Source organism: Heloderma suspectum, chromosome 3 (genome assembly GCF_057233095.1).
Source record: "Heloderma suspectum isolate Gila_16-S chromosome 3, 16-S_ref, whole genome shotgun sequence".
Classification (NCBI taxonomy): Eukaryota; Metazoa; Chordata; class Lepidosauria; order Squamata; family Helodermatidae; genus Heloderma; species Heloderma suspectum.
This window is the reverse complement of record NC_139460.1, coordinates 34,137,903-34,161,923: the sequence shown is the minus strand read 5'-3', so window position 1 is coordinate 34,161,923 and position 24,021 is coordinate 34,137,903. Positions and strand designations below refer to the sequence as shown.

Below are 24,021 nucleotides of genomic sequence, written 5' to 3'. Positions count from 1 at the left end.
GAGAGCCCACCACCTCCCCAGGTAGTTGATTCCATTGTCGTATTGCTCTAACAGTCAGGAAGTTTTTCCTGATGTTCAGCCGGAATCTGGCTTCCTGTAACTTGAGCCCATGATTCCGTGTCCTGCACTCTGGGATGATCAAGAAGAGATCTTAGCCTTCCTCTCTGTGACAACCTTTCAAGTACTTGAAGAGTGCTATCATATCTCCCCTCAGTCTTCTCTTCTCAAGGCTAAACATGCCCAGTTCTTTCAGTCTCTCTTCGTAGGGCTTTGTTTCCAGTCCCCTGATCAGCTTCGTTGCCCTCTTCTGAACCCTCTCCACTTTGTCTGCATCCTTAAAGTGTGGTGCCCAGAACTGGACACAGTACTCCAGATGAGGCCTAACCAGTGCTGAGTAGAGGGGAACTAGTACTTCCCGGGATTTGGAAGCGATGCTTCTATGAATGCAGCCCAAAAGAGCATTGGCCTTCTTTGCAGCCACATCACATTGTTGGCTCATATTCAGCTTGTGATCGACAACAATTCCAAGATCCTTTTTGCTTGTAGTGTTGTTGAGCCACGTATCCCCCATCTTATAACTGTGCATTGGGTTTCTTTTTCCTAGGTGCAGAACTTGGCATTTATCCCTATTAAATGTCATTCTGTTGTTTTCTGCCCAGCGCTCCAGTCTATCCAGGTCATTTTGAATGTTGTTTCTGTCTTCCAAAGTATTAGCTATCCCGCCCAATTTTGTGTCATCTGCAAATTTGATCAGCATTCCCTGCACCTCCTCCTCTAAGTCATTAATAAAAATGTTGAAGAGCACTGGGCCCAGGAATGAGCCCTGTGGTACCCCACTCGTTACTTCTCCCCAGTTTGAGAAGGTCCCATTGATAAGCACTCTTTGAGTCTGATTCTGTAGCCAACTGTGGATCCACCGGATCGTTGTTTCATCTAGCCCACTTTGAGCTGGTTTGCTCACCAGGATATCATGGGGCACTTTGTCGAAAGCTTTGCTGAAGTCGAGGTATATGATGTCTACAGCATTCTCACAGTCCACAAGGGAGATTACTTGATCAAAAAATGAGATCAGATTTGTCTGGCAGGACTTGTTTTTGACAAATCCATGTTGACGTCGAGTAATAACTGCATTGTTTTCAAGGTGCTTCCAGATGGATTGCTTTATGATCTGCTCCAGAATTTTCCCAGGGATTGATGTCAGACTGATTGGTCTGTAGTTCCCAGGTTCCTCCTTTTTACGCTTTTTGAAGATAGGGACAACATTAGCCTTCCTCCAGTCATCTGGCACTTCCCCCGTCCTCCATGATTTCTCAAAGAGAATAGGCAGCGGTTCTGAGAGTTCTTCTGCCAGTTTCTTTATTACTCTAGGATGCAGTTCATCTGGCCCTGGAGATTTGAACTCATTCCAAGTCATTAGGTGTTCCTTGACCATATGCCTATCGATCTCAAGCTGCAATCCTGCCCCTTCAGCTTGTACTTCGCCTTTGCCAGGGGGGTGATAGACCCTCTTTTGGGAGAAGACTGAGCCAAAGTAGGAATTGAGCACCTCTGCCTTTTCTTTGTCATCTGTTATCGTTTTGCCATCCTTATTTAATAGCTGAACCACCATTTCTTTCCTCTGCCTTTTACTATGCACGTAGCTGAAGAAAGCTTTTTTGTTGTTTTTAGCATCCCTCGCTAACCTCAGCTCGTTCTCAGCTTTAGCCTTCCTGACGCCATCCCTGCCATTCTGTGCTACCTGCCTGTACTCTTCCATTGTTACTTGGCCTTCTTTCCACTTCCTATATGTGTCCTTTTTTGTTTTCAGGTCATCCCTAAGCTTTTTGTGAAGCCACATTGGCGTCTTCTGTTGTCTTCCACCTTTTTCTTCTTGTTGGAATTGTTTGTGATTGTGCCTTAAGAATTTCCTTTTTTAAAAGCTCCCACCCATCTTGGACTTCTTTTCTCGTTAGCGTTGCTTGCCATGGGACCTTACTGATCATTGTTCTGAGTTTATTAAAATCAGCTTTCCTAAAATCCAGGGTACGCGTTTGACTACACTTGGCTTTTGCTTCCTTTAGAACCAAGAACTCAAGTACAACATGGTCGCTTTTCCCCAGAGTTCCTGTAACTGCTACTTTATCCACTAAGTCATCTCTGTTGGTTAGGATCCAGTCAAGGATAGCCAATCCTCTAGTTCCTTCCTCTACTTTCTGTAGGAGGAAGTTATCTGACACACAAGTCAGGAATTTCCTGGAGGGGCCATGTTTTGCAGCATTTGTCTCCCAACAAATATCGGGGAAATTGAAGTCCCCCATTACTACTACATCATGCTTCCTTGAAACACAGACAATTTGCTTTTCAAAAGTTTCATCCTCGTCTTCTCCTTGGTTGGGTGGCCGGTAGTAGACTCTGACCACCATGTTCCTTTTGTTCTTTGCTCCATTTATTTTGATCCAGATGCTCTCGATGGGGCTACCAAGCTCATCCTCTTGTATTTCTGTGCAGAGATACGTATTTTTCACATACAGTGCAACCCCACCTCCCTTTCTGTTCCTCCTGTTCTTTTCGAACAAGTTATATCCTTCAATTGCTGTATTCCAGTCATGAGAGTCATCCCACCAAGTCTCAGTTATACTTATCAAGTCATAATTTCCCTCATGTATTAAGAGTTCCAGTTCGTTCTGTTTGTTTCCCATACTCTGGGCATTAGTATATAGACATCGAAGACCATGTGCTTCATAGTCTGGCTTTCTTCCTACATGTGTCTGAAGACTATTATTGGGCGCTATCAGAGCTGTTCTCTCCATTGCAGTGCATGCGCCTACGTCCATTGTTACCCCCAACATTACATCTCCCTTCCCCGTAGGATTCAGTTTAAAGCCCTCGTGATGAAGTTCTTCATACTGTGGCCAAACACATTCTTCCCATCCTTTATGAGGTGCAACCCGTCCCTTGCCAACAGCCCATCTTCCAGGAAGTATAGCCTGTGGTCCCAGAATCCAAATCTCTCTCGTCGGCACCACCTTTGTAGCCAGTCATTCACCCGGAGTATTTTTCGTTCCCTTTCTATCTACTGGAAGGATGGATGAGAAAACTATCTGGGCCCCAAAGTTCTTGAGTTTCCTTCCCAAAGCTTCAAAGTCTGATGTGAACTCTTCGTAGCTCCACTTGGCAGTATCATTTGTTCCCACATGGATGAGAAGAAAGCGATACCTGTCAGTGGGCTTTATGAGTGCAGGCAACCTTTCAGTCACATCTAATTCGTCCTCCCGGGAGACAACATACCTGGCGAGTCCACGGGTCTTCGCGACATACTTGGGTCTCGATCCCACGCAGCAAGGAGTCTCCCACTACTACCACCCTTCTTGTTGTTGTAGGCCTGGGTTTCATTGCCTCTGTTTGATTGACCTTCAGCCTCTTGCTCACTCTCATGTAGGTTCCCCTGTGATTCTTCCTCTGCAGGCTGTCCTCCAGTCTCATCCGCAAGTACCTGGAATCGGTTCCACAGCTCCACTGCTTCCACTGGCGCAGAGTGGCGTCTAGTTCTTCTTCTCCTAACTGTCACCCTTTTCCAAGGAGTATCCTCTACTCCATTTTTCTTCACCTCAGCATTTCCCACTGCCTCATCTTGCTGTTGCTCTTCAAGCTTCTGGTCTTCCCTTTGCTGCTGTAGTTCCATCATTCTGTCCAAGAACTCTTCGTGTTCTCTTATTCCCCGGAGGGTCGACAGTCGCCGCTCCAGTCCACTTACTTTTTCTTCCAGCAGCGTGATCAACTTGCACTTGTTGCAGGTGTAGGCCATGTTGTTCTCAGGCAATAAAACAAACATTGCTCACACCTTGCAGGTCACCACCACAGGTCCTGTCCTTCCATTGCCTCTTTTCCCTTTTTGTGTCTAGCTTTGTGATTGTTCTAGACTAGCTTGTGCCTGCTCCTCTACTCAGTAGAGGTTAAAAGCAGAGTCCCACTGGTGTGGAAGTGTGTGTTACAAGACAAATAAATGGAAAAAAGTTAGTTAAAAAATAAAATAAAATAAAAAAATGAAAAAAAAATGTTAGGGGCCTCACCCTTGACCTCCCCTGCCGAACTCCCCTGGCCAACTCCTGTTTGCTCCCCGTTCGCTCACTCTGGTTGCTCGCTCTCTGGGAGCTTGCTTGCTTCTGTAGTCCCTGGATCAGCTGATATGAGTATTTTATGCATGGTTGGGTACCCTGCCAGCCTATGATAAGGAAGTTTTGGGGACAGTTCAAACTTGAGGCAGGGGCACTCATAAGCTTTGATGGGGAAACTTATCTCTGAAAGCCGACAGTGGACAATGCTGGGGTGTCTCGATTTCTGCACATGCTACATACCTGCCCTTCATTTTTTACTCAGTTCACCACAAGATGATGGACAAGCAGCAAATATATCTTCTGCGTAAAGTGTGAATTATCTCTTAATTACAGTGATTCCACTAGTACTCACTACAGTCCAACACCATTTCATTTTCATTGTTTGCGTCCCACCACCACCTGTTATTTTGCTCTCTTCTCACCACAGTGTTCATGGTCATTTCTTTTATCTCCAGGATTGCTTCTATTTCAAATTGTCTGAAATTGGTTTGGGGCCCTATTGCAGTCTTGTCAATAAATCCACAGACGTTACTAGCTTGCGGGGTGTGTGTGGGAGGGGGCTTGTAGGGGAGGGACAGGTTGCTCCATCCCTCCTGTTGTAGCCTACTGCATTTCTGTGCTGGACTCGGAAGAGGGCCTTTCCACCTCTGGCAGCCCACTTGGTTTTGATGCTCAGTGCAGAGGAGGTATGTAATTCTCTGTTCCTCTGCCAGCCTGCTTACTCACTTGCATGGAATTTCTTGATAGCTTTGGCTACCAAGCTGTTGCTTAAATACAAGGCTGCCCCACTGGTGCAAACTATATGACTTTTGTGAGCAGCCGGGACATAGGTCTTGGGGTTGTAAATGAAATTCATTGAGAATGTCAGCTCAATGTACTGTGGCAATGAAAAGGGCAAGTTCATTTGTTAGGCAGTACTAAGCAAGAGACTTAAAATAAAGCAACCCCTATCATAATTATACTGTATATATCCATGGTGTGGCAGGTGCACTACAATTAGAATATTAGATAGAGTTCTGGTTGCCATATTTCAAAAAGAATTTAGCAGAGCTGCATATGAAAAGGGCAACTAAAAAGATGAAGGTGTTTTAGCGTCTCCCCTACAAAGAATGGCAAAAGAGGGCCTTTTTAGTTTAAACAGTAGACACATGTAGAATTGGATGGTTCCACAGGTTTATTACTTTATGAATGTTTGGAAGTGTGAATAGAGAAGTATTTCCCTTTCTCTCACAATATTAGAATGTAAGGCCATTCAATGAAATTGATTGAAAATAGAGAATCATAGGGTTGGAAGGGGCCTACAAGACCATCGAGTCCAACCCCCTGCTCAGTGCAGGAAGCCTGGTTCCCAGGCCGTTTCCCATCCAAGTACTAACCAAGGCTGACTCTGCTTCCGAGATCAGACAAGATCAGGCACATCCGGCCCTTTGGTTCAGGATAGGTAAAAAGTGGTACTTCATGCTGCATATTTAATTTAAAACCATTGTCACAAAATGTGGTGAGGGCAACTACCTAAGAGAGTTTCAAAAAATCATAGGGGATAGATGTATCCATGGATAGTAACATGAAATGCAATATTGATTGAGAGCTGGGGGAGCAAGGGATAGCTTTCACTATCATGCCCCATTTGTGAACTTCCCAGAAGCATTTGGTCTGTCATTGTAAAGAACACTGGACTCAATGGGACTTTGATCTGATTGAGGTTCTTATGTACAGTTCTTATGGTATAGCTGGCAAAACCTATATTTGCAGAACTATCTGTGAGATTTGACTATCTGTAAAGTAACTTACAAAATTTGGTAAAATAAAAAGTGTATGTCTTCTTGCCCTTGTGTTGCTGTTTTCTTTTTGCTCTTCATTCAAATAAGACTTCCTTTTCTTTATTGTTGGCATAGGTCAGCCACGGTGACTGTGCTTCATGATTATGTGGGCTTCAGGACATATGAGGTGCCTTCTTCAGTGTCTGTGGGAGCCATAAAAGAGTTAATTTATCCAGACACGGGTTTTCCTGTAGTTGAGCAGTGTCTATACCACCAGGGAAGACAGGTAAGCTTCCTTAGTCTCTTGGGAATTTTCTTTCTGGCACTCTTGGAATTATGATTTTCCTTTAGAGCAGTACAGGATTGATGTAGTTAAAGCATCAATTTATAGAGAAATTACTAAGGGTAGACATCGTTGAACTAGTAAAGAGGACATTTCCATTGTGCTTGACATTGCACAGAAAGTCAGTGAGTTTATAAATGTATTATGCGATGATAAAGATGGTCCTAACATAATTCAGTGCATTGATTTTGAGATATAGCCCCTAAAAGTCAGAGCCCAACATGCTGCCTTCTTCTCTCATATTGATTGATTTTGGGCCCTTAAGCTTAGAACCTGTGCTTCTGGTCAGCAAGACATTAATCAGGAATAGTGTGAGCTGCAGAGCCCTTGTGCTGCTGAGACTGTTCTTCTGTCCTTCATCTGTAGTAAGCAGGACTTCACAGTGAGCAGTAAGGAAATCACCAGATAGAGGCAGGGGGAGAGTTCTTCAAATCTTAAGATGTAGTGGGTGAGGAACTGGACTTCTAGAACTGATAGTTTGGAGCTGGGGCCTCCTATAGCAAGGAAGTATGAATTTGGTTTAATTTTTTAAAAATGAGTTAATAAGGTTCCCTTAATGAGGGTCTGTTCTATTTCAAATGGACTGTATTCCATATAAAGATATCTAAATGGATAAATTACTCATTTTATGGAAGCAACTTACACTGATATACAAGGAAGTTTTTTCTGCAGCACACAACCCTTTGTCAAGGAGAACTGAATGGCTGCTAATTCTCAGCTGTATAATAAAAAATGGTTGCATGTACAAATATTGTATCTCAATATACAAGTAGTGGCCCAGTTTCTTTTAAAAAGTGTCTGTGTCAGACATATATAAAACATTGGCCTAGTTCACACATAATGCTAAGCCAGGCTTTAGTGCTATGTGATTGAATCTCTGTGAGTCACGTGACTGGGACTAGTCTCACTTTCCCTGTTGTTGTTACATGTGAACTAGGAATCATGGTTTAAAACAAACTCTAGCCAATTTCTGAACAAGCCAGGTACAAATTCTAGATTGTTTAACTGACTTGTTTAACAAACTAGATTTTATTTTAGACCACAATTCCTGGTTCATATGTAGCAATATGCCAGGAATTGGGGAAAGTGAAACTAGACAGGAATTCTCCTTCTGGCCCTGTGGGCAGTGGAGAAGGAAGGTTCGTCTACATAGTGCTAAGCCATGGTTTAGTGTTATGTGTGTACATGGCCACTGACATTTCCAGCATGCTGACAGAACTTTCTGTTGCATCTCAACATATAAAACAAAGATTAATTCAACTCATGTTTATGTTTACACCACCATTATGACTTGTCTGTTTCTTGTTGTCTGGTTGTAATCTATATTTTGTTGCATTTTTGAGGCAGCATCTGGTAACTGGTCATTTGTTGACTGGTGTAGTAAAAGGTTTGTTTACTTTTGATATGTAGAATATTCAAGAATGCATAGTATTAAAAAAATCTCTTTTCCTTTCAGTTATTAGACTGTGTCAAGGTTGGGGATCTTCAGACTTCCCAGAATCATGTATTTCTAAACCTTTTGTCAAAGGGCCTAAAAGGAGGAGGTATAGTAAATGAATATAACTCATGTCTGTATATATTCATTTTAAATTATTCAAATTACAAAAACAGATTTCTGTCTAATGAAATAAAATGGCAGTATACATCCCCACGTATTATAAATGGTCAGTTTATCTAATAGTTAGACTGATACGATAAATCCATTTCTGTTTCAGATTCTATTAGGGAGCAATCCTATGCATGTTTAGACAGAAAAAAGTCATAGAACACGCAGCATTCCCCATCCAGCCATGGCTGGTTGGGGCATGCTGGGAGTTGTAGGACCTTTTTCTTTCTAAAGGTGCATAGGATTTTACCCTTAGTAACATCATACATTTCAGTAATCCCTAGAGTTTCAATCAGCCATTCTTTTAATGATGGTATTCTTGCCCATTTCAAATATCTAGCCCAACCATCTTTGAAGCAATAAGTTTTGTAATACTGAGCACACTTACTAAAGAATAAAACTCATTGAACTCAGTGGGCAACCATGGGTTAATTAATCCATGGGGCTTTGTGAGGTGTGCCAGCTGCCATTTTGAATATGCAAGTCACAGTGCATGGACATTGTGGCTTGTCATGTGATGCGAACCCAGGCAGTGTGGGTTATTCAAGAGCTAAAAGAGGTGAAGTCTCAGGATATTGAAAAAATATATGTAGTTTTATTCCAAGAAGTATCCCTCTGCGTTTTGTCCCTGAATATTGGTCATCTTCAGGGGTCAGTTTTTATAAGAAATGCCTGCAGAGATCTCTGAAAAAAATAGTTTTCATAATAGATCAGTCTTGTGACTGGTGACCAAAATGGCACATTATGTGCAAACCGGCCCATAATATGAGTCAGGAGTGTGTCCCATTTGCATGTTCAAGAAACCTGATTGGACTTGGGGAGTCCACAGTTGCCATGAAAGGTGTGGAGTTAATCCTGGACTGACATTTTGTGACTCTTCGAGTCTGACACAATTTGTTGACTGTGGTACTGAACTTTGTATGAGGTAGCACTTAACAGTTGAATTACATGTGGTCCAATCCAGTGCCTATATACTCAGAAATAACTCCCACTGACTTCAGTGGCACTTACTTTGAAATAGGTCTGTAGGATTGCAGCTTAGCCTGTAAACTGTAAATTATATACCTGCAATAAGAATGTAAAGCCACTAAAAACAATAGCATATTGAAGGACAGTAATTCCATGTGCTTCTATTGAAGGAAGATAATAGACACAGTTGTGCTTCTCTCCACATTTCTAGGTCGTTTTGGTCAAACAACTCCACCCCTTGTTGATTTCCTTAAAGATATTTTAAGAAGATATCCAGAAGGAGGACAAATTCTTAAGGTAGAACATAAAGTATAAGTAAATAGTATTAATGACTGTTAGGTGTTAAATGTCTGTCGATCTTTTTATGCCAGTTTCCAAAGTTTTATCTCTTTGTCACTCTGAGAAATTGACTGAGCATGTCACAGAAATGGAATGAAGACAACTTGTTTGTGGAAGGATGGGATGAGGCAATACATCAAAGACACATTCCCCTGCCTATTCCCTTATTACCGAATGATCCAATTTGGATGTTACAATAAACCATGATTATTGTGGGAGGAATGAGCTGCAGCAAGACTTGGGCTTGCATAGTCTCCCTCTTCCTCCCCAGCTGCAAGGAGGAGATAAGAACTTTTGCTTCTATTTATGATAAAGCACAGCTTGTTCCATGTAAACATGGCAGACTGTGGTTCATCTTAACTATGGTTTCTTTGAAGTAAGCCAACTTGAAACCATAGATTATGAAGCCAGCTTGTTTCATCAAGACATAGTTAAGATTAACCATAGCTTAGGGTTTGGACATAATGCTAAACTGCAGTTAATCAAACTGGAAAAAAAACCCTTCTGATTTCCTTGTGACTATGCTGGAAGTAGAGAGGGGAGTGGAGAAGTGCATGAACTTGGGGCTGTCTGCAACTAATTCTTTCCACAATAAAACATGGTTTATCGTGATGTCGAGACAAGTTGTTTAAGTGCACAAAGACAGGACCTGAAAGAAGTGACACTGGGGAAAACCCACATACCTTTATAAAGGGTTTTCCCCACCATAGAGCAAGCTTCATACCTAATATTTGGTAATAAGTTGTCTTAACAGGATTTCGCAACTCACAGCCTAGTGGGATATGGCTGTATAACTTGTCTTATACAGAATGTTGCTATTTAATCTATTTTTTAATTTATATATAGAAATAGAATTATGAATAAAAATATAAAATAAATTCTGTCCTCTTCCACAGCTTGTGTGTTTCCAAATAGAATTATCAATATGATCTCAAACTATAAGAAATGTGAGCAGCTGCAAAATTAAAGGAAAAATATAAGAAAAACAGGATCTTGCTATGGATAACTTAGCAAACTGCTTTGTGCACTGTTTTAATTGGAATTTTTGTATTGAATAATATCAGCTTTATTTTTTCCCCTTCCTGGTTGAGAGAGAACAGCAAACCATGGTTTGTAATTACATGTGTGAGCTGTGGTGAGACTTAGACTACTTGTGACCTTCCTTTTCTTTTGCACATGAGGGAAGGTCACATGAGGGAATTAGAAACTTTCATTCTCCGTTTGCATTAAACCAGTTTCTGATTTTGTCCAAATATGGGAAAGTGTGGTTTCTGCAAAGGGGTGTGTGTGCGTGCGTGCAAATTAATATATCAGACCAGGATTTGTTGCAAAGCACAAATTAAGCTAATCTCTGTTCATGGGTAAGAGAAAGAAGGAGCTTGCAAGCCTGAGGTCTGTTACATTTGATTTGGCCTACAATCTGGCCTATGATTCGGATGACAATTTTCATACTTTCCATTGTAGTTTAGGGAGATGTTGTCATATGGGTTACATACAGGATAATAAACTCAGAAGAATTTGAAGAGATGATAATAAAATATATCATCTTATTTTGTGTGTCAGTATGTTTGATCAGCATCATAATAATGCCTTTAACAAGAAAGGTGATTTAAACATTTGCAATTTCAGTGGGATATAAACATAAAGGTGTTCTGCAACATTACACCTTAGGCTTTAAAAATAATTACATAGCAACTATGATTACAGTAGTGAAGTAAGATCTGTTTTCAGGAATTGATTCAGAATGCAGAAGATGCTGGTGCCACAGAAGTTAGGTTCCTATATGATGAGACTCAGTATGGGACAGAGTCTCTCTGGTCTAAAGATATGGCTCAATACCAGGGTAAGGTATCTTTTTCATATCTAATTTTGTTCCTTAATTTCTTGTTTTCTTGTGATGTAGTGATTCACTGAGGAGCATAATCAACACAAAAATTATGCAGTCACGCTTGCAACTAGCATTTGTTTTACGGGAACAGCTATTTGATGTGTAATCCAGTTACGTCAGTTTGCTTATCAAGATGACCTGCTGCAAGCTTACACTACCAGCTAATCAATCTGTGTTGTCGCTAGCCTAGTTTTACAGTGATAGTGAATTAGAAACAAGTGATTGGATCATCCAAACTTCAGGTTTCTAAGACCCATATAGAACTATGGGGTTAGCTGGGATCAAAGTCCATTTAAGTTTATCTCTGTGTTTACAATATACAGTAATTTCTTTCTACATAAATCAAAGCATCTATGCTATGTTTCCTAGTGAGCCCATATTTTAAAATTTACTTTGCCTGTTTTTTTTCCCTTAGGTCCTGCACTTTATGTATATAACAATGCAGTTTTTACCCCTGAGGACTGGCATGGCATTCAGGAGATAGCAAGAAGCAGAAAGAAAGATGATCCTCTGAAAGTTGGAAGATTTGGAATTGGTTTTAATTCAGTTTATCACATTACAGGTATTTGCAATGATTTTTGTAGATGATTAAGTATTCATATTCTGTTCCTGAGGGGAAGTGCACCATTTATGCATGCACTTGAAACTTGCTATGAGTTGAAAACATAGTTTGTTTTGGATATGAGGTGTTTAATAGGAAAACAGTTGTCCTGTTAGGACAACTAAAGGGAAAATAGTGGTTTCACTTTAAAACATCCATTAGGCACTTTGCAGAGTTTGATTCCCCAAGGCACTGGAAGAGGAATGTGGTTTCTGTAGTGTTGAATTTTACAGTTTTTAGTGGTTTCGTCTTTATACCACTTATTTTAGAGTGTAAATGTTAGTTTGTTATATAGATAATATTGAAGGGCTTTTAAGGACTTTCTTTGTTACTGCAGATGTGTATTGTAAACACATTGTTTTAGCGATGTACATATTTTTGGCTTTTTTATTTTGTAGATGTTCCTAGTATATTCAGTGGTGACCAAATTGGAATGCTAGACCCTCATCAAGCACTTTTTGGACCCCGTGAATCAGGTCAATGTTGGAATCTGAAAGATGACATAAAAGAAATTAATGAGCTAACAGACCAATTTACACCTTTCATTGGTGTGTTTGGAAGCACTAAGGAAACCTTCCAGAATGGACACTTTCCGGGTACATTCTTTCGTTTTCCTCTTCGTCAGCAGCCTTCCCAGCTAAGTAGCAATGTGTACAACAAGGAAAAGGTTCTGGAATTGTTTGAATCATTCAGAGCAGATGCAGACACAGTTCTTCTGTTCCTTAAAAGTGTACAAGATGTCTCCTTACATGTTCGGGAAGCTGATGGGACTGAGCGACTAATTTTTAGAGTTACTGCCAGTGAGAACAAAGCTTTGAAACATGAAAGACCCAACTCCATCAAGATTTTGGGAAGTGCAATAGGCCAGTACTGTAAAGGCATTCCAAGTAATAGCTTAACATGTGTGACGTACCATGTAAACATAGTTTTAGAAGATGAGAGTATTAAAGATGCACAGAAGACATCTTGGTTGGTATGCAACAGTATTGGAGGACGAGGAATATGTAATGAATTGGATTGCTTGGCTGATGACTTGAAATATATCCCATCTATTGGTATAGCTATGTCTTTATCAAGCAATGGAGAAGAAAAAGGAGCCGAGACACAGTTTTCAGGAAGAGCATTTTGTTTTCTTCCATTACCTCCTGGTGAGGAAAGCAAGACAGGGCTCCCAGTTCATGTTAGTGGGTTTTTTGGACTTACAGATAACAGAAGAAGTATCAAATGGCGAGAGCTTGATCAGTGGCGAGATCCAGCAGCCCTGTGGAATGAGCTTCTTGTAGCCAGCATGGTCCCCAAAGCATATGCAACCCTCATCTTAGATGCAATTAAACGAATGGAAACAGAAAAGGATTTTGATTTCCCTCTGTCATCTGAGAGAATTTACAGATTATGGCCACAAAAGAACAACATAAAAGTTCACTGGCAGCCAATTATAGAACCACTTTTGAAAGAGTTGTTCCAAAATGAAATTATTTATTCCATCACTGATAACTGGAGAAAGGTGGAGGATGTTTATTTCTCAGAAATGGACGACAGCTTGGAATACACCCAGGCTGTGCTAAACTACCTCCAAGACTCAGGGAAAGAGGTTGCTAAAGTACCAGACAATATTGCTAATGCAGTTGACCTCATTGTTTCTAGTACAAACCCTGTGAAAAAAGTGACTCCTGGTACAGTGCGGCAAGTGTTAAGAAAATCTGGGCATAAGGGGCCTGCTGATGAAAAGCTTCATATCTTAGACTTTGTGCTTAGTGATGGAAACTATAATGAGCTTATTGGACTGGAGCTTTTGCCCTTACAAAATGGGGATTTTATTCCGTTTTCCTCATCTGCATCAGATCAAGATGCAATTTACATAACTTCAGAAAGTTACCCAAGGTATGACATGCATTTATTGCATATTTTATAGCGATATAAGTTTTTTTTAGTTTAAATGCTGGACTGTATCATTTACTCCTATATAACAATGTCACACAGCTCTGTCTTGCTTCTGCTCCAGAATAACTTTGCCTGAGTGGGCTGGGGTGAGAGCACTGAAGGTTAGGAGGGGAAGGTATAACCTGCAACCTTTCATTTAGAAAAAAGCCCCCCTAAAAGCCCCTGTAAAAACTGTACAGGGCATTTGCACTGAATTTCCCTTCTTTAGGGAGACACCAGAGCCTCTGTGATATCGGCTGATTTCCACCCGGTGTCAGACCTCTTTGCATGCCTTGCATCCAACACACTGTAAACTAAGGGGGTGGGGGGCTATCATGTTTAACATGCCTGAAAACAAGGGGTCAAGAATTAATGTGGGCATACTGAGGTGTGAAACAACAGCACACTGTCTGGATGCAACTGAGTGACAGTGGAAACACAGTCTTCAAGTTTTGGCAAACAACATCTTTTGCTTATATGAAGGTCGTCCCCCCCCCCCCCCTTGGCCCTGTTTCCATGTATGTCTCTGCCTTTTGGGAAGAATCACAGTAACGTGGTGAAATGCGGGCTGCTATTGAATAGGATTGAAGAGAAGAGTGGGAGGAGGCAGTTGAGGCAGTGGACACAGGTGAGGATTCTGAGGGACAAGTACAATAGCAAGGGTCAGGGAGAGAAGGATGGGGCAAGGACAGCTGGAAAGGGAAGTCGGGATTGGTGCTTTCCCACCCACTGAGTTACAGCCCATCTTTATGACCACACGTCCGTACACCTTTCCATTTGATGTGCATCTCCCTAGTACATTTACCCAACCAGTCAGGGCCAAACTAGATGATAAGAGAAATGCATTCATGCATTTCACATCAGTTTTTTAAAAATTAAATAGCAGTATGGGAAAGCATCTGTACTGAGACCATGGATTGTGAGGGTAGGGACCTGTTAACCATTTTCCACTTTACTGTGGTCCCAATGAATATCCCCCTCCCTGCTAAAACTGCTGTTCCCCTTGTGGTGGTGGTGGTGAGTTGTCATTGATGCCAATGGCGCGTTCTCTCCTGGAGGAAATAGCAGCTGGGGCAGAGGGTGGTTTTAATTGGGATCTTAGCTGGGGGGAGAGGAAAAATACTGCCCTCCCCCCCGTGCATGACAGGCCTGATCTTGATTGGGCTCACATGTACCGTTTTAAAATATTAAAATAATATGTAAAATGCTTTCATGCATTTCTTATATTGTCTAGATTGGCCTTCACTTCTATCCTGTATTTATTTATCTATCCCTGTATACATAATAAATTTATTTGCTGATGAACATAAAAGAATACTACAACAGTGTGCAACTTAAAAATCACCACAATAAAAATACAGACTAAAAATAAACACTGACATCAATAAAACCAAGATGTATAGCTGAGTCACACTTCAGACAAAGTATTTATTATGTATACAGAATCCACAAATTATAGTGGTTAATGGATTTGACAGTATTGTGGGGATTGGGTTCGGTTATGTCAAAGTATGATCCCATTTTGTCTGCCGTCTACAGCCGTTTGCATGTTTCATGATAGTGACATAATTCACATGATAGTCACATAATTCACAATAATTGGCTGAGAAATTCCTGGATCATTTACCTGATGGAGAAGGTGACAGCTGTGAGCCTGGAGAGGAACACAGCTTTTTATCTGTTCAAAATTATATGAAAAAAATGCTCTATTACTACAATTACAGTTTTTGTGCCTTTGAAAAATAACACAAATTATTTAGATGATCGATACTCTGTTTTTAATGACATACTAGGTCCCTCTTCCCAGGTCTTGAAGGAAGATTACTTGCTGATGATGTGAAGCCTCAAGTTCTGGCTGCTTTGAAAGAAGCCGCCAAAAGCAGAGGTAAAATGTTTATATATGCCTTGTGAGAAAAGGATAATGGACTGAACTGAAGTACGTACAATGTCAACTGATCAGGACACCAAAAATTACACTTAAGAATAGGTATAAATAAAAAAGGAATAAAATTATTGTTTTATTTATCAGTGAGGCTATTGAATCTTGACAATCATACATTCTCATCAAGCGTTTCTCTATATACCAGTATGAGTTAATATACCTCCATATTTTATATGTAGAAAAATGGCATACTCTGTTTTCTAGAAATGTTAAGAATAATTTTTAGTGTTTTTATCACATGCATTGACAACACAATCTTTCCGTCACAACATAATGAACCATGAATATATACTGAGAGCAGGATGGACTCATTAAAATCTAAACCATTAAGAGAGAGGGAAGTTTAAGTTATTTCCCATTTCTACTTCTGATATTTCCTTAACAAAAGTGCTTACTGATTGTTTGAGATAGCAGTTAAAACATACTGTTTTACAATTAACAAACCTGTTTGGACATTTCCTGAGAAAAGATTAGGAACAGTCTTGGTAGCAGTGTCCTGGTCAGTTGGGTCTCAGACTCCTTTACTACGTTTACTAATAACGGAATATAACTGTTTGGTTGTTTGTGGCTCCCAGAATGAGAAGAAGGGGGAAGGAGATAGGGAGGGGTGAAAGAGGTAGTGTGTGAGTCCTAGACTCACACCCGATATCTGTTAGGGAAAAAAACAGGATTTTTCTGACTCTAGGGTTAAAGAGGGTTGAGTTGTCTGGCCCAGGACCCATCATGCAAAAACCGTGATGCACATTTATGTGATTGTGGTATTGCTGCTGAGAATCTCCAGCAGTAGATTCTGCTTAAATCAAGCTTCCTGGGGAGATGGTTGCTTCCACTACTTCTAGGCTGAAAATTTTCACCTCTTTCAGTTTTTTTCAGAAGCAAACAGAAGAAAAAGAGAAAAACGAAGCTACTAAGTTCAGAAATAACTGTGATCACATCTCTATTTTGCTGAGTATAGGTCAAATAATCATCCGAGAATTCACAAATCAGGCCAGCATGTTGAGATTTTCCAGGGAGAACTCTCAACCTGTTTTCAGGCTCTCATGTGCCCCACCCTCTCTCCAGAGGGAGAAATGCATGCACTAGGCTGCACCAGATGTCCTCTTGACAACCCAGCATGTCCCCAGAATAACTCGGTAAGATACCATGTTCACTTGTTAGTTTTTCTGATGGCGATGGAGGAACGCATGAGAATCTGAGGCTTGGATGAGGTTGAAATTTCCCTTCAAAAAGTATTTGTTAATAGGACATTCTGTCTTTCATGTTTTTAGTCTTACACCATTCTCTAATGTATGATAATTCAGAATCAAGAATGAATATTTCTTGGTATGAAAATATGACTTTGCCTTAAACTAGGGCTCAAGATTGATCCTACGATTGACTGAAAAACATTAGGTGATACTACAATCAATATGAGATTCAAGGGCAGCTCCCCACCCTCCAGTAAGAGTGTCTATTTGACCCTAGTGTGGAGAGATGGAGGAGATAGGTTAGTTGGCTGTGTCCGGCTGTGTTGCCTGTGGCTGCCCAGGCACTGAGTTTGTCCTCTGGGTTTGGTGGTGCAACCATTTGCATGCTTGGTTTCCCAACTTGAGGGGTGTTTTGTGTGTGGTGGACTGGGATGACTGGACCATATAAGAAATGATGCCACTAATATGCCTAGGAAATAAAAGGGCATCAAACCTCAGGTGGTTTTCTTTATTTGAGGCATAATATATGCCTTTCATGCTTTTATCCCAGAGCAGTTTATGGAACAGTTTAATATATGGCTGTATGAGAATTTTGTTTCAGTTGGGAAATCACTCGAAAATGCCCCATTCGCAATCCTCAACATGAAGGAGACTGAATGTTCTCCTAAATTGCTAGCAAATTCCTGGACTTGCTTTTGTAAAATGTGTACTTGAGAAATGCACAACTTTATGAAAATGTGCAAATTTTGAAAAATTCACAGCTTTCTCCACATGCACCACTTTTAAATCACCCATGCTTTAGTCGATGGGGAAAATTTGTGCAAATTGGGAAATTGCGCAAATTTGGGATTTTTCTGCGCAACTTTCATATTCAGTGGTTGTTCATTTTGCACAATTTTCTTGTTCATGCAAAATGAACAGCAATCGCATATGCGAGCACAAATCACGGAGAGACAAGCAACAAACGAATTTTCAGAGAATCTTGGTGAGCTTGAATGTCGCTCATTCATCATATTAAAACACAATAAGGGCGCAATCCTATCTGGAAATTGGAGGCTGCTGACTATCCTATGCAGGACAGATAGAGCACAGAGGGGATCCTCTCCTCTGTAATCCAGCCACCCTGCATTTTTGCCTAGGTGGGTGATTTCGAGCTTCGGGGAGGGAAGGGACCCAGAGACCCGATACGAAGCTGTGTAAAGCAGCTTTTGTGGTCTCCTCCGCTCCCTGCCACCGGGACTGCCCCCTTTTCCCTGTCTCCGCGCTCCATTTCCGAGCGCGGAGACATAGTCGGCACGCGGAGAACTGTGCCAGCTACGAAGGGGTATGGGAGGGGGCAGGGAGCATGGTTTCTGGGAACCAAGGTCAGAGTCCTGGCTCTGATCTCAATTCTCAGAAGCCGAACAATCCTACGGCCCTCTAGACAGGGTCTAGTGACCATAGAATTGCTCCTTAATAACTACAATCATGCACATAATAAAAATACAAGTAAAATGTAAAAACAGTAAAACAGCAAAGTGGATTGAGAGTTTTCAGAGCCAGGAATGAATTTTTTCAGGCCCTGGTTGGCACACGAGGTGCTTGGATTTTTGCCTTCCTCATAGCAAACATACTTCCTGTAATTGTGTTTGAAAGGATGATTTTATCACTGTATTTGTCACACCTGGTGCTTGGACATCAGGCAACGACTATGGGAGAGATGTGAGCATGGGTGGGCTCATCACAAACCCTACTTGGTGCTTCCTTAAGGCATTTTCAGAGATTTGGGTATAGAGGTTAGTACACGATGTCTTGGCTATCAGCTGCACCCCAGATTGATGACTGTGGGGCAGAATGTGCAGTTCATGTTCTATTCCTCCCTGTCTTCCCTGCATAGTTAGTGGAAGGGTTGGAAAGTATTCTGTCAGCAGTTAAGCTGACAGAACATCATGGTGTCTCCACCCTACCTTGCTACGAAATATACTGGGTGCTCCCTGTATCAATAAAGTCATGAGCTTTTTGTACCCAGTTTAATGTGTGTATGTGAATGCTACTTTTATATATATTTTTTATTCTACGAGAAGTAGTGTGATGTGCTACTTTTAGCTGATTGGAATGTCACTCAGTTGTGCACACCTTATTAGGGTAAATGATGTACCAACACAAGGATTTAAAGTTGAAACACCTTGTATATAACTCTTATTGAGAAAGTTATACATGTATTTCAAAACAAGTTAAAAGCATTCTAAATCCCACTGCAATTGTATTTACACCCACACCACTTAGGGTGGCTAACCTGTAAGCATGTGTGTTGGAGGATGGGACTTGGAGAAGAAGGCTGTGTGCATGCAGGGATGGATGGTTTCAGATGGATGGCTTCTCAGATTTTACTTGTCTGAGGCCGTCTTGGTTCTGCATCCATGCTGCTCATGATGGCTGCCAGAAGCATCGACACCTTCATGTGGTCTTACATCAGTTGGCATCCTTGTGGCTCCTTATCAGCTTCCTTCACCCTCATCCAAGCACTGCTTACACAGTTTTCATCCTGTGATCATGTAGTTTCAGTTCTTTGTTCCTATTCTTTGTGCCGGGGTGGGGGGTGCGCATGCTGTTTCCAAATGTTCAGTATAGCTGGGGATTGCACTGTGCAGATGAGCGTCAGAACAAGTCCCATTATCTCGTGCTTTTAGACCCTGCAATAGTACTTCCTTGTTTACCAGCTTCTCTCCTTTTTTCCACCCTTCATGGTTTGTCTTCAACCTTTTCACCCTGACCCATCCCATTCATTTTCTAAGAACAGGCTAACTCTGCTGCTTAACTTGACAGAAGCTGCGGGCTTCGAGCCTAACAAGGACTGGGTTATATGAGCTAAATATGATCCGTGTACTGATGATACTTCAGTCCAAACCTCCAGTTTTCCAAATATTTCATTTACATGATAAAAAGCATGGGGGACAAGATAGAACCTTGTGGCACCCCACAGGCCAAAGGCGATGTCATGGAACAGAAATCCCCCCAGCACCAGTTTCTGAAACCACTCATCCAGGAAAGACTGGAACCACTGTAGCACCGTGCCTCTTAAGCCGAATCCAGATAATCAATCCAGAAGGGGTATTGGTGGTGGTCAGGTGCTCAGTTCACGTGACACTTGTATGTTGTCAGCTGGACTGGTACATTTCTGAGCTCAAATTAAAGTGCTGGTTTTGACCTTTAAAGTTTGCAGAGCCACTTAAATGGTTTGGGGCTAAATTACTTGAAGGACTGCCTTCACCTATATCAGCCTGTCAGTGATTAAGGTCCACAATGGAGGCCCTTTTCATTTCTGCACCGTTGAGGACAGTTGAGTTGGCAAGGACAGTTGAGTTCTTGATAGTTTGTTTTATAATGATGGTTTTTAGCTGCAGTTGTTTGTATCTTCTGGACTGGATTTTTTTATTATTATTGCTGGCATTTATTGATTTTTGTTTTATTATTGGACTGTATTATGTAAGCTGCTTTGGGAGTGTTGTACCTGTAAAGTCACCCTAAAAGTATTTAAAATAAATAAATAAAATTATCCTGTGCAATAAGCCATCTCATCTAATATGTTTAACAATCATATTATACTTTATTCACAAAGTAGAGGTTAGACACCAGTAAGTAGGCAATCTTAATAAAAAGCAGCTTTTTTGACAATTGTTGCTACATACAAAAGATCTCTCCATTTTCTGCAAATAAAATAAATTTCTTCCTATAGGAAATTTCCATTCTGTTTAAAAGAAAATGTTTATGGCATATACAGGTGAATCTCTATTACCTGATCAAAGCATTCCCTTATACAAGAGAATAGGGAAATTTTGCAATTACAGGAAGTTCTGGCACATATCAGAGCCATTATGTGTCATCCTTATTAAGTAGCAAATGTAGATTTTCCTCCCTCGCTTAAAACATATTTCATTATATTTTAGCCCAACAGCTTCTCTGGGGATTTTCAGGTAGGACCATTATCTGAATAATTGCTGAATTGAAGCCCAGCATTTGTGTGTGTTGGATTATTTGTTGTTCTGTTTGTCTCGTATTCTAGATTGGTAATGCTTACTGCGCTGATCCAGTTGTGCTTTCTAAATTTTAATTTACTAATACTACTTAGAGCATATTTGAAAAAAAAATCACATTGGTGACTTAGGTGATGTTATATAATGTCCAGGAATCAGTCTGATGTTATAAAATACATGGTTTATACACATCAGTTTTCATTTCGAGCAAAATTGAAAAAAATTGAATTAATTAATGAGTTGTACTCCTTGAACTAAATGTTTGTGTGAGGAATGTACACCTTAGGAACTGCACATAGATGTATAATGTAGTCCTGCTTAAAAGGTTACAACCATCAGTATCATGAAAACATTGTAAGGCTCATGAGTAGAAGTTGAGCTGATCCAGTAAGACACCCCATTTTAATTTAAAAAATCATATTACAAGTACAGGTTAGGCATCACTAAGCAGGAAATCCAAATAAAAAGCAAAACAATGCATATCTAGCTTCATATACATTTCAAGTTCTCTAGAGAACTTATGCTAGCTTAACATTTCAAGAGGAATACTATACAAACAGGTTGGAACTGAAGACACTTCAAACCTCTGAAAGTTAAATTAAAATGTAGGGATACTTTTATCACAATCTCTAAGTGCAGTTTATAATTGTCAATAATTTTACTTTTAAACATCTTCCATAGATAGAGGGTATGTGGTAGTGTCAAAATCAAATTTTAAAACATTCATTTTCTCTCCCTAGACCTCTTTACCCATGTTTCAAGGCAGAGAAACTAATGAAAATAGTGGTCAGGAGCACAGGTAGTGGAAGAAATGTACCTTGAAATGGTGATTTATTCCCACTGTTAAAGATTTAGAAGAAACAAATCTCCTGTACTAGTGTCTTTTCCTCTCTTCAGGTCTTCCTTTTAGATTTCACAAGGAATGTCAAATGGCATGCAGGTGTGTAGTGGTATATTGAGTTCAACAATCTGTTGAAAAGAGTTGTATATGTGTAGTTGCATGATTGGAGTGGTAGCTGCATGCTAGGTATAAAAAGTGAAAAGAATACATTATATTTCCGTGAATTTCTTAGATATACATAGGAAAAGAGATTCCCTTGGTCCATGCAGTAGGAAATAGTATACATTGAATGAACTTTATTAATTGTAACCTATATTATTAATTTAAGTTACATACAAAGTAGAAATAATGTATTTTGATTCTTCTTGTGTTGCCTGCATTTTGCTTGTGTATCTTGCACTGATCCTGACCGTCAGTCTGAACTTAGTCAGTACTTCAAGTGTTTATTACCTGGGTACAATATTTGGAAACTGACTGGATTGTACCTCAGATGTATATGTTTTTGCTAGCTGAGTGCCAAACTGGATGGAGATCCAAGAGCAGATTGCCCATCTCCATCTTGGCAAGTATTAGTGGGGAACCAATCCAGATTGGGACCCCTGTGCTGGGAAAGAATCATTGAACCGTTTCCCCCTGCACCATTTCCCCAAACAAAAACCACCTGCCCCAACTGCTATTTGTCCTTTTTGGAAAAACTTATGTGTACAGGCTAAATGTATGTGTAACAGGGCAAATAGCAGTAATAGGTTTTTTTTTCTTTTAATTTTCATTAGGAAAACAGTACAAGTTGAAAAGGATCAAATCCACTCTCCCTATACTTTGCTTCTGATGAGGATCTCCCCGCCCCCAGCTGTTACTGGCCAGAATGGAAAGAGATAGGAAACCCAATCACAGATCTTTGTTATCCATCTGTTATTGCCCTGATATTGTGCTATTAGTTTGTTGAATTTGTTCAATATCTTACTAAATTATTGTAAGGTACCTCAAGTCCTCAATGTCCATGCATTCAGGAGAAGGGTTGAACACAGTCATACATGCATATGTTTTGTACATGTAATCAGGGACCCTGCTTTTTGTACTGAGCTTATGCATTAGGCATGTATCTTAGATAAAACTTTTATATATTAGGAACTTGTATTCTATGATGGGATAGGTAAGTTCATAGGCAGATTCTGAGAATTATTGATAGCATTTCCTGAATCTTAAACAGGAAAATCTAAAATTATTGTATTCGTTTTGTTTGGGTACTGGGTCCAAATCGTTTTGTGGATTTCTTTATAGAGTGCACTGTAGATATCAGGTCAAAATCATCATCTGTTTTAGCGTGTTAGCTTCTGTGGAAGGTTTTATATTTATTTTTTGTTTTGTTTAGTTTTGCATTTATCTTTTGTTCCTGCCACCTTTTGTACTCTGCTCCATCCTCCAAAGATCCTCATATAGATCACTTGAGTATGTGTGTGCGCATGCATGTATATATATATATATATGTGTGTGTGTGTGTGTGTGTGTGTGTGTGTGCGCGTGCGCGTTTGCACATATGTCTGCGGTCCCCAACCCCTGAGCCACTATCACATGTGGCTGTCAGGATCAAAAAGGTTGTGCACCCCTGGCTTGGTGTCTAATTTGTTTTAGGGCACAATCCTATGGCCGCTAGACAGCGTCTAGACAGCCATAGGATTTTTCAGTTTATGGGAAGCAAGCTTGGAGCCAGCACTACGAGCTCAGTTCCCAGAAATCCGACTCCTGCCTCATCCCCTGCCACCTTGTAGGATGCACGGTTTGTTCCTGGCTCCTCGCTTGGAAGAGCAGCACAGAGCACCCGAAAAGGGAGTGTTCCTGGGGTTGGGGAGGGGGGGACTGTGGAAGTGCCGGTATGACGCTTCCTATATGCCAACTGCCCTCACCCCCCCGCTCTGAGGTGCCCTGGCTAGACAGCCGAAATCGACTGTCTAGCCACAAATGCAGGATGGCCAGAGCATGGAGGAGATGAACCCCTCTGTGCTCCGCCCACCGTGCATTGCATAGTTGGCCGCCTCTGAGTTCGGAGGCGGCCAACTATCCCCATAGGATTGCGCCCTAAGGCACTTAATAAGTAGTAATTGTCATTATTACAAAATTTGGATCAAAGTTACTTCATTCTAATTAGTATTCATCATCTCACTCTGTCACCATAACAAATAATTTAATTTCTCTGTCTTGTTCATTTGTAAAATAGACTGATCATACAATCCTATGTGTCTACTCAGAGGTAAGTCCCATTTACTTCAGTATGGCTTACTCCCAGGTAAGTGGCTGTAGGATTGCATCCTAAAGCATATATCTTGACAAGGGCACTCCAGGTTTTAACTCTTTAGTGACTTTTATGATTGCAGAAATATTCATAAAATATTATTACAGCAGAACATCTCCCTAAAAAACTGTTCTTTTACACAAACTGATATTGAGGCTGATAATTTCCAGAGGATAGCTGTGTTAGTCTGTTGCAGAAAAAACAATGGATTTGTGGCAGCTTATTACT

General features: G+C 40.6%; 1 protein-coding gene across 4 annotated transcripts in view; it reads left to right on the top strand.

Annotated features, from left to right (window-relative positions):
- SACS (sacsin molecular chaperone) overlaps window positions 1-24,021 on the top strand; it is a 54,834-nt gene that overhangs the window by 14,042 nt on the left and 16,771 nt on the right. For 3 of the 4 annotated variants that reach the window (XM_084842874.1, XM_084842875.1, XM_084842873.1), the window contains exons 2-8: window positions 5,990-6,140; window positions 7,654-7,741; window positions 8,984-9,069; window positions 10,843-10,954; window positions 11,415-11,561; window positions 11,999-13,481; window positions 15,314-15,405. In XM_084842874.1, coding sequence (XP_084699000.1) covers window positions 5,990-6,140; window positions 7,654-7,741; window positions 8,984-9,069; window positions 10,843-10,954; window positions 11,415-11,561; window positions 11,999-13,481; window positions 15,314-15,405 — 2,159 coding nt within the window. Of the gene's footprint in view, window positions 1-5,989; window positions 6,141-7,653; window positions 7,742-8,983; window positions 9,070-10,842; window positions 10,955-11,414; window positions 11,562-11,998; window positions 13,482-15,313; window positions 15,406-16,412; window positions 16,596-24,021 lie in introns of those variants that run through there. The other variant, XM_084842876.1, reaches the window with a different exon arrangement.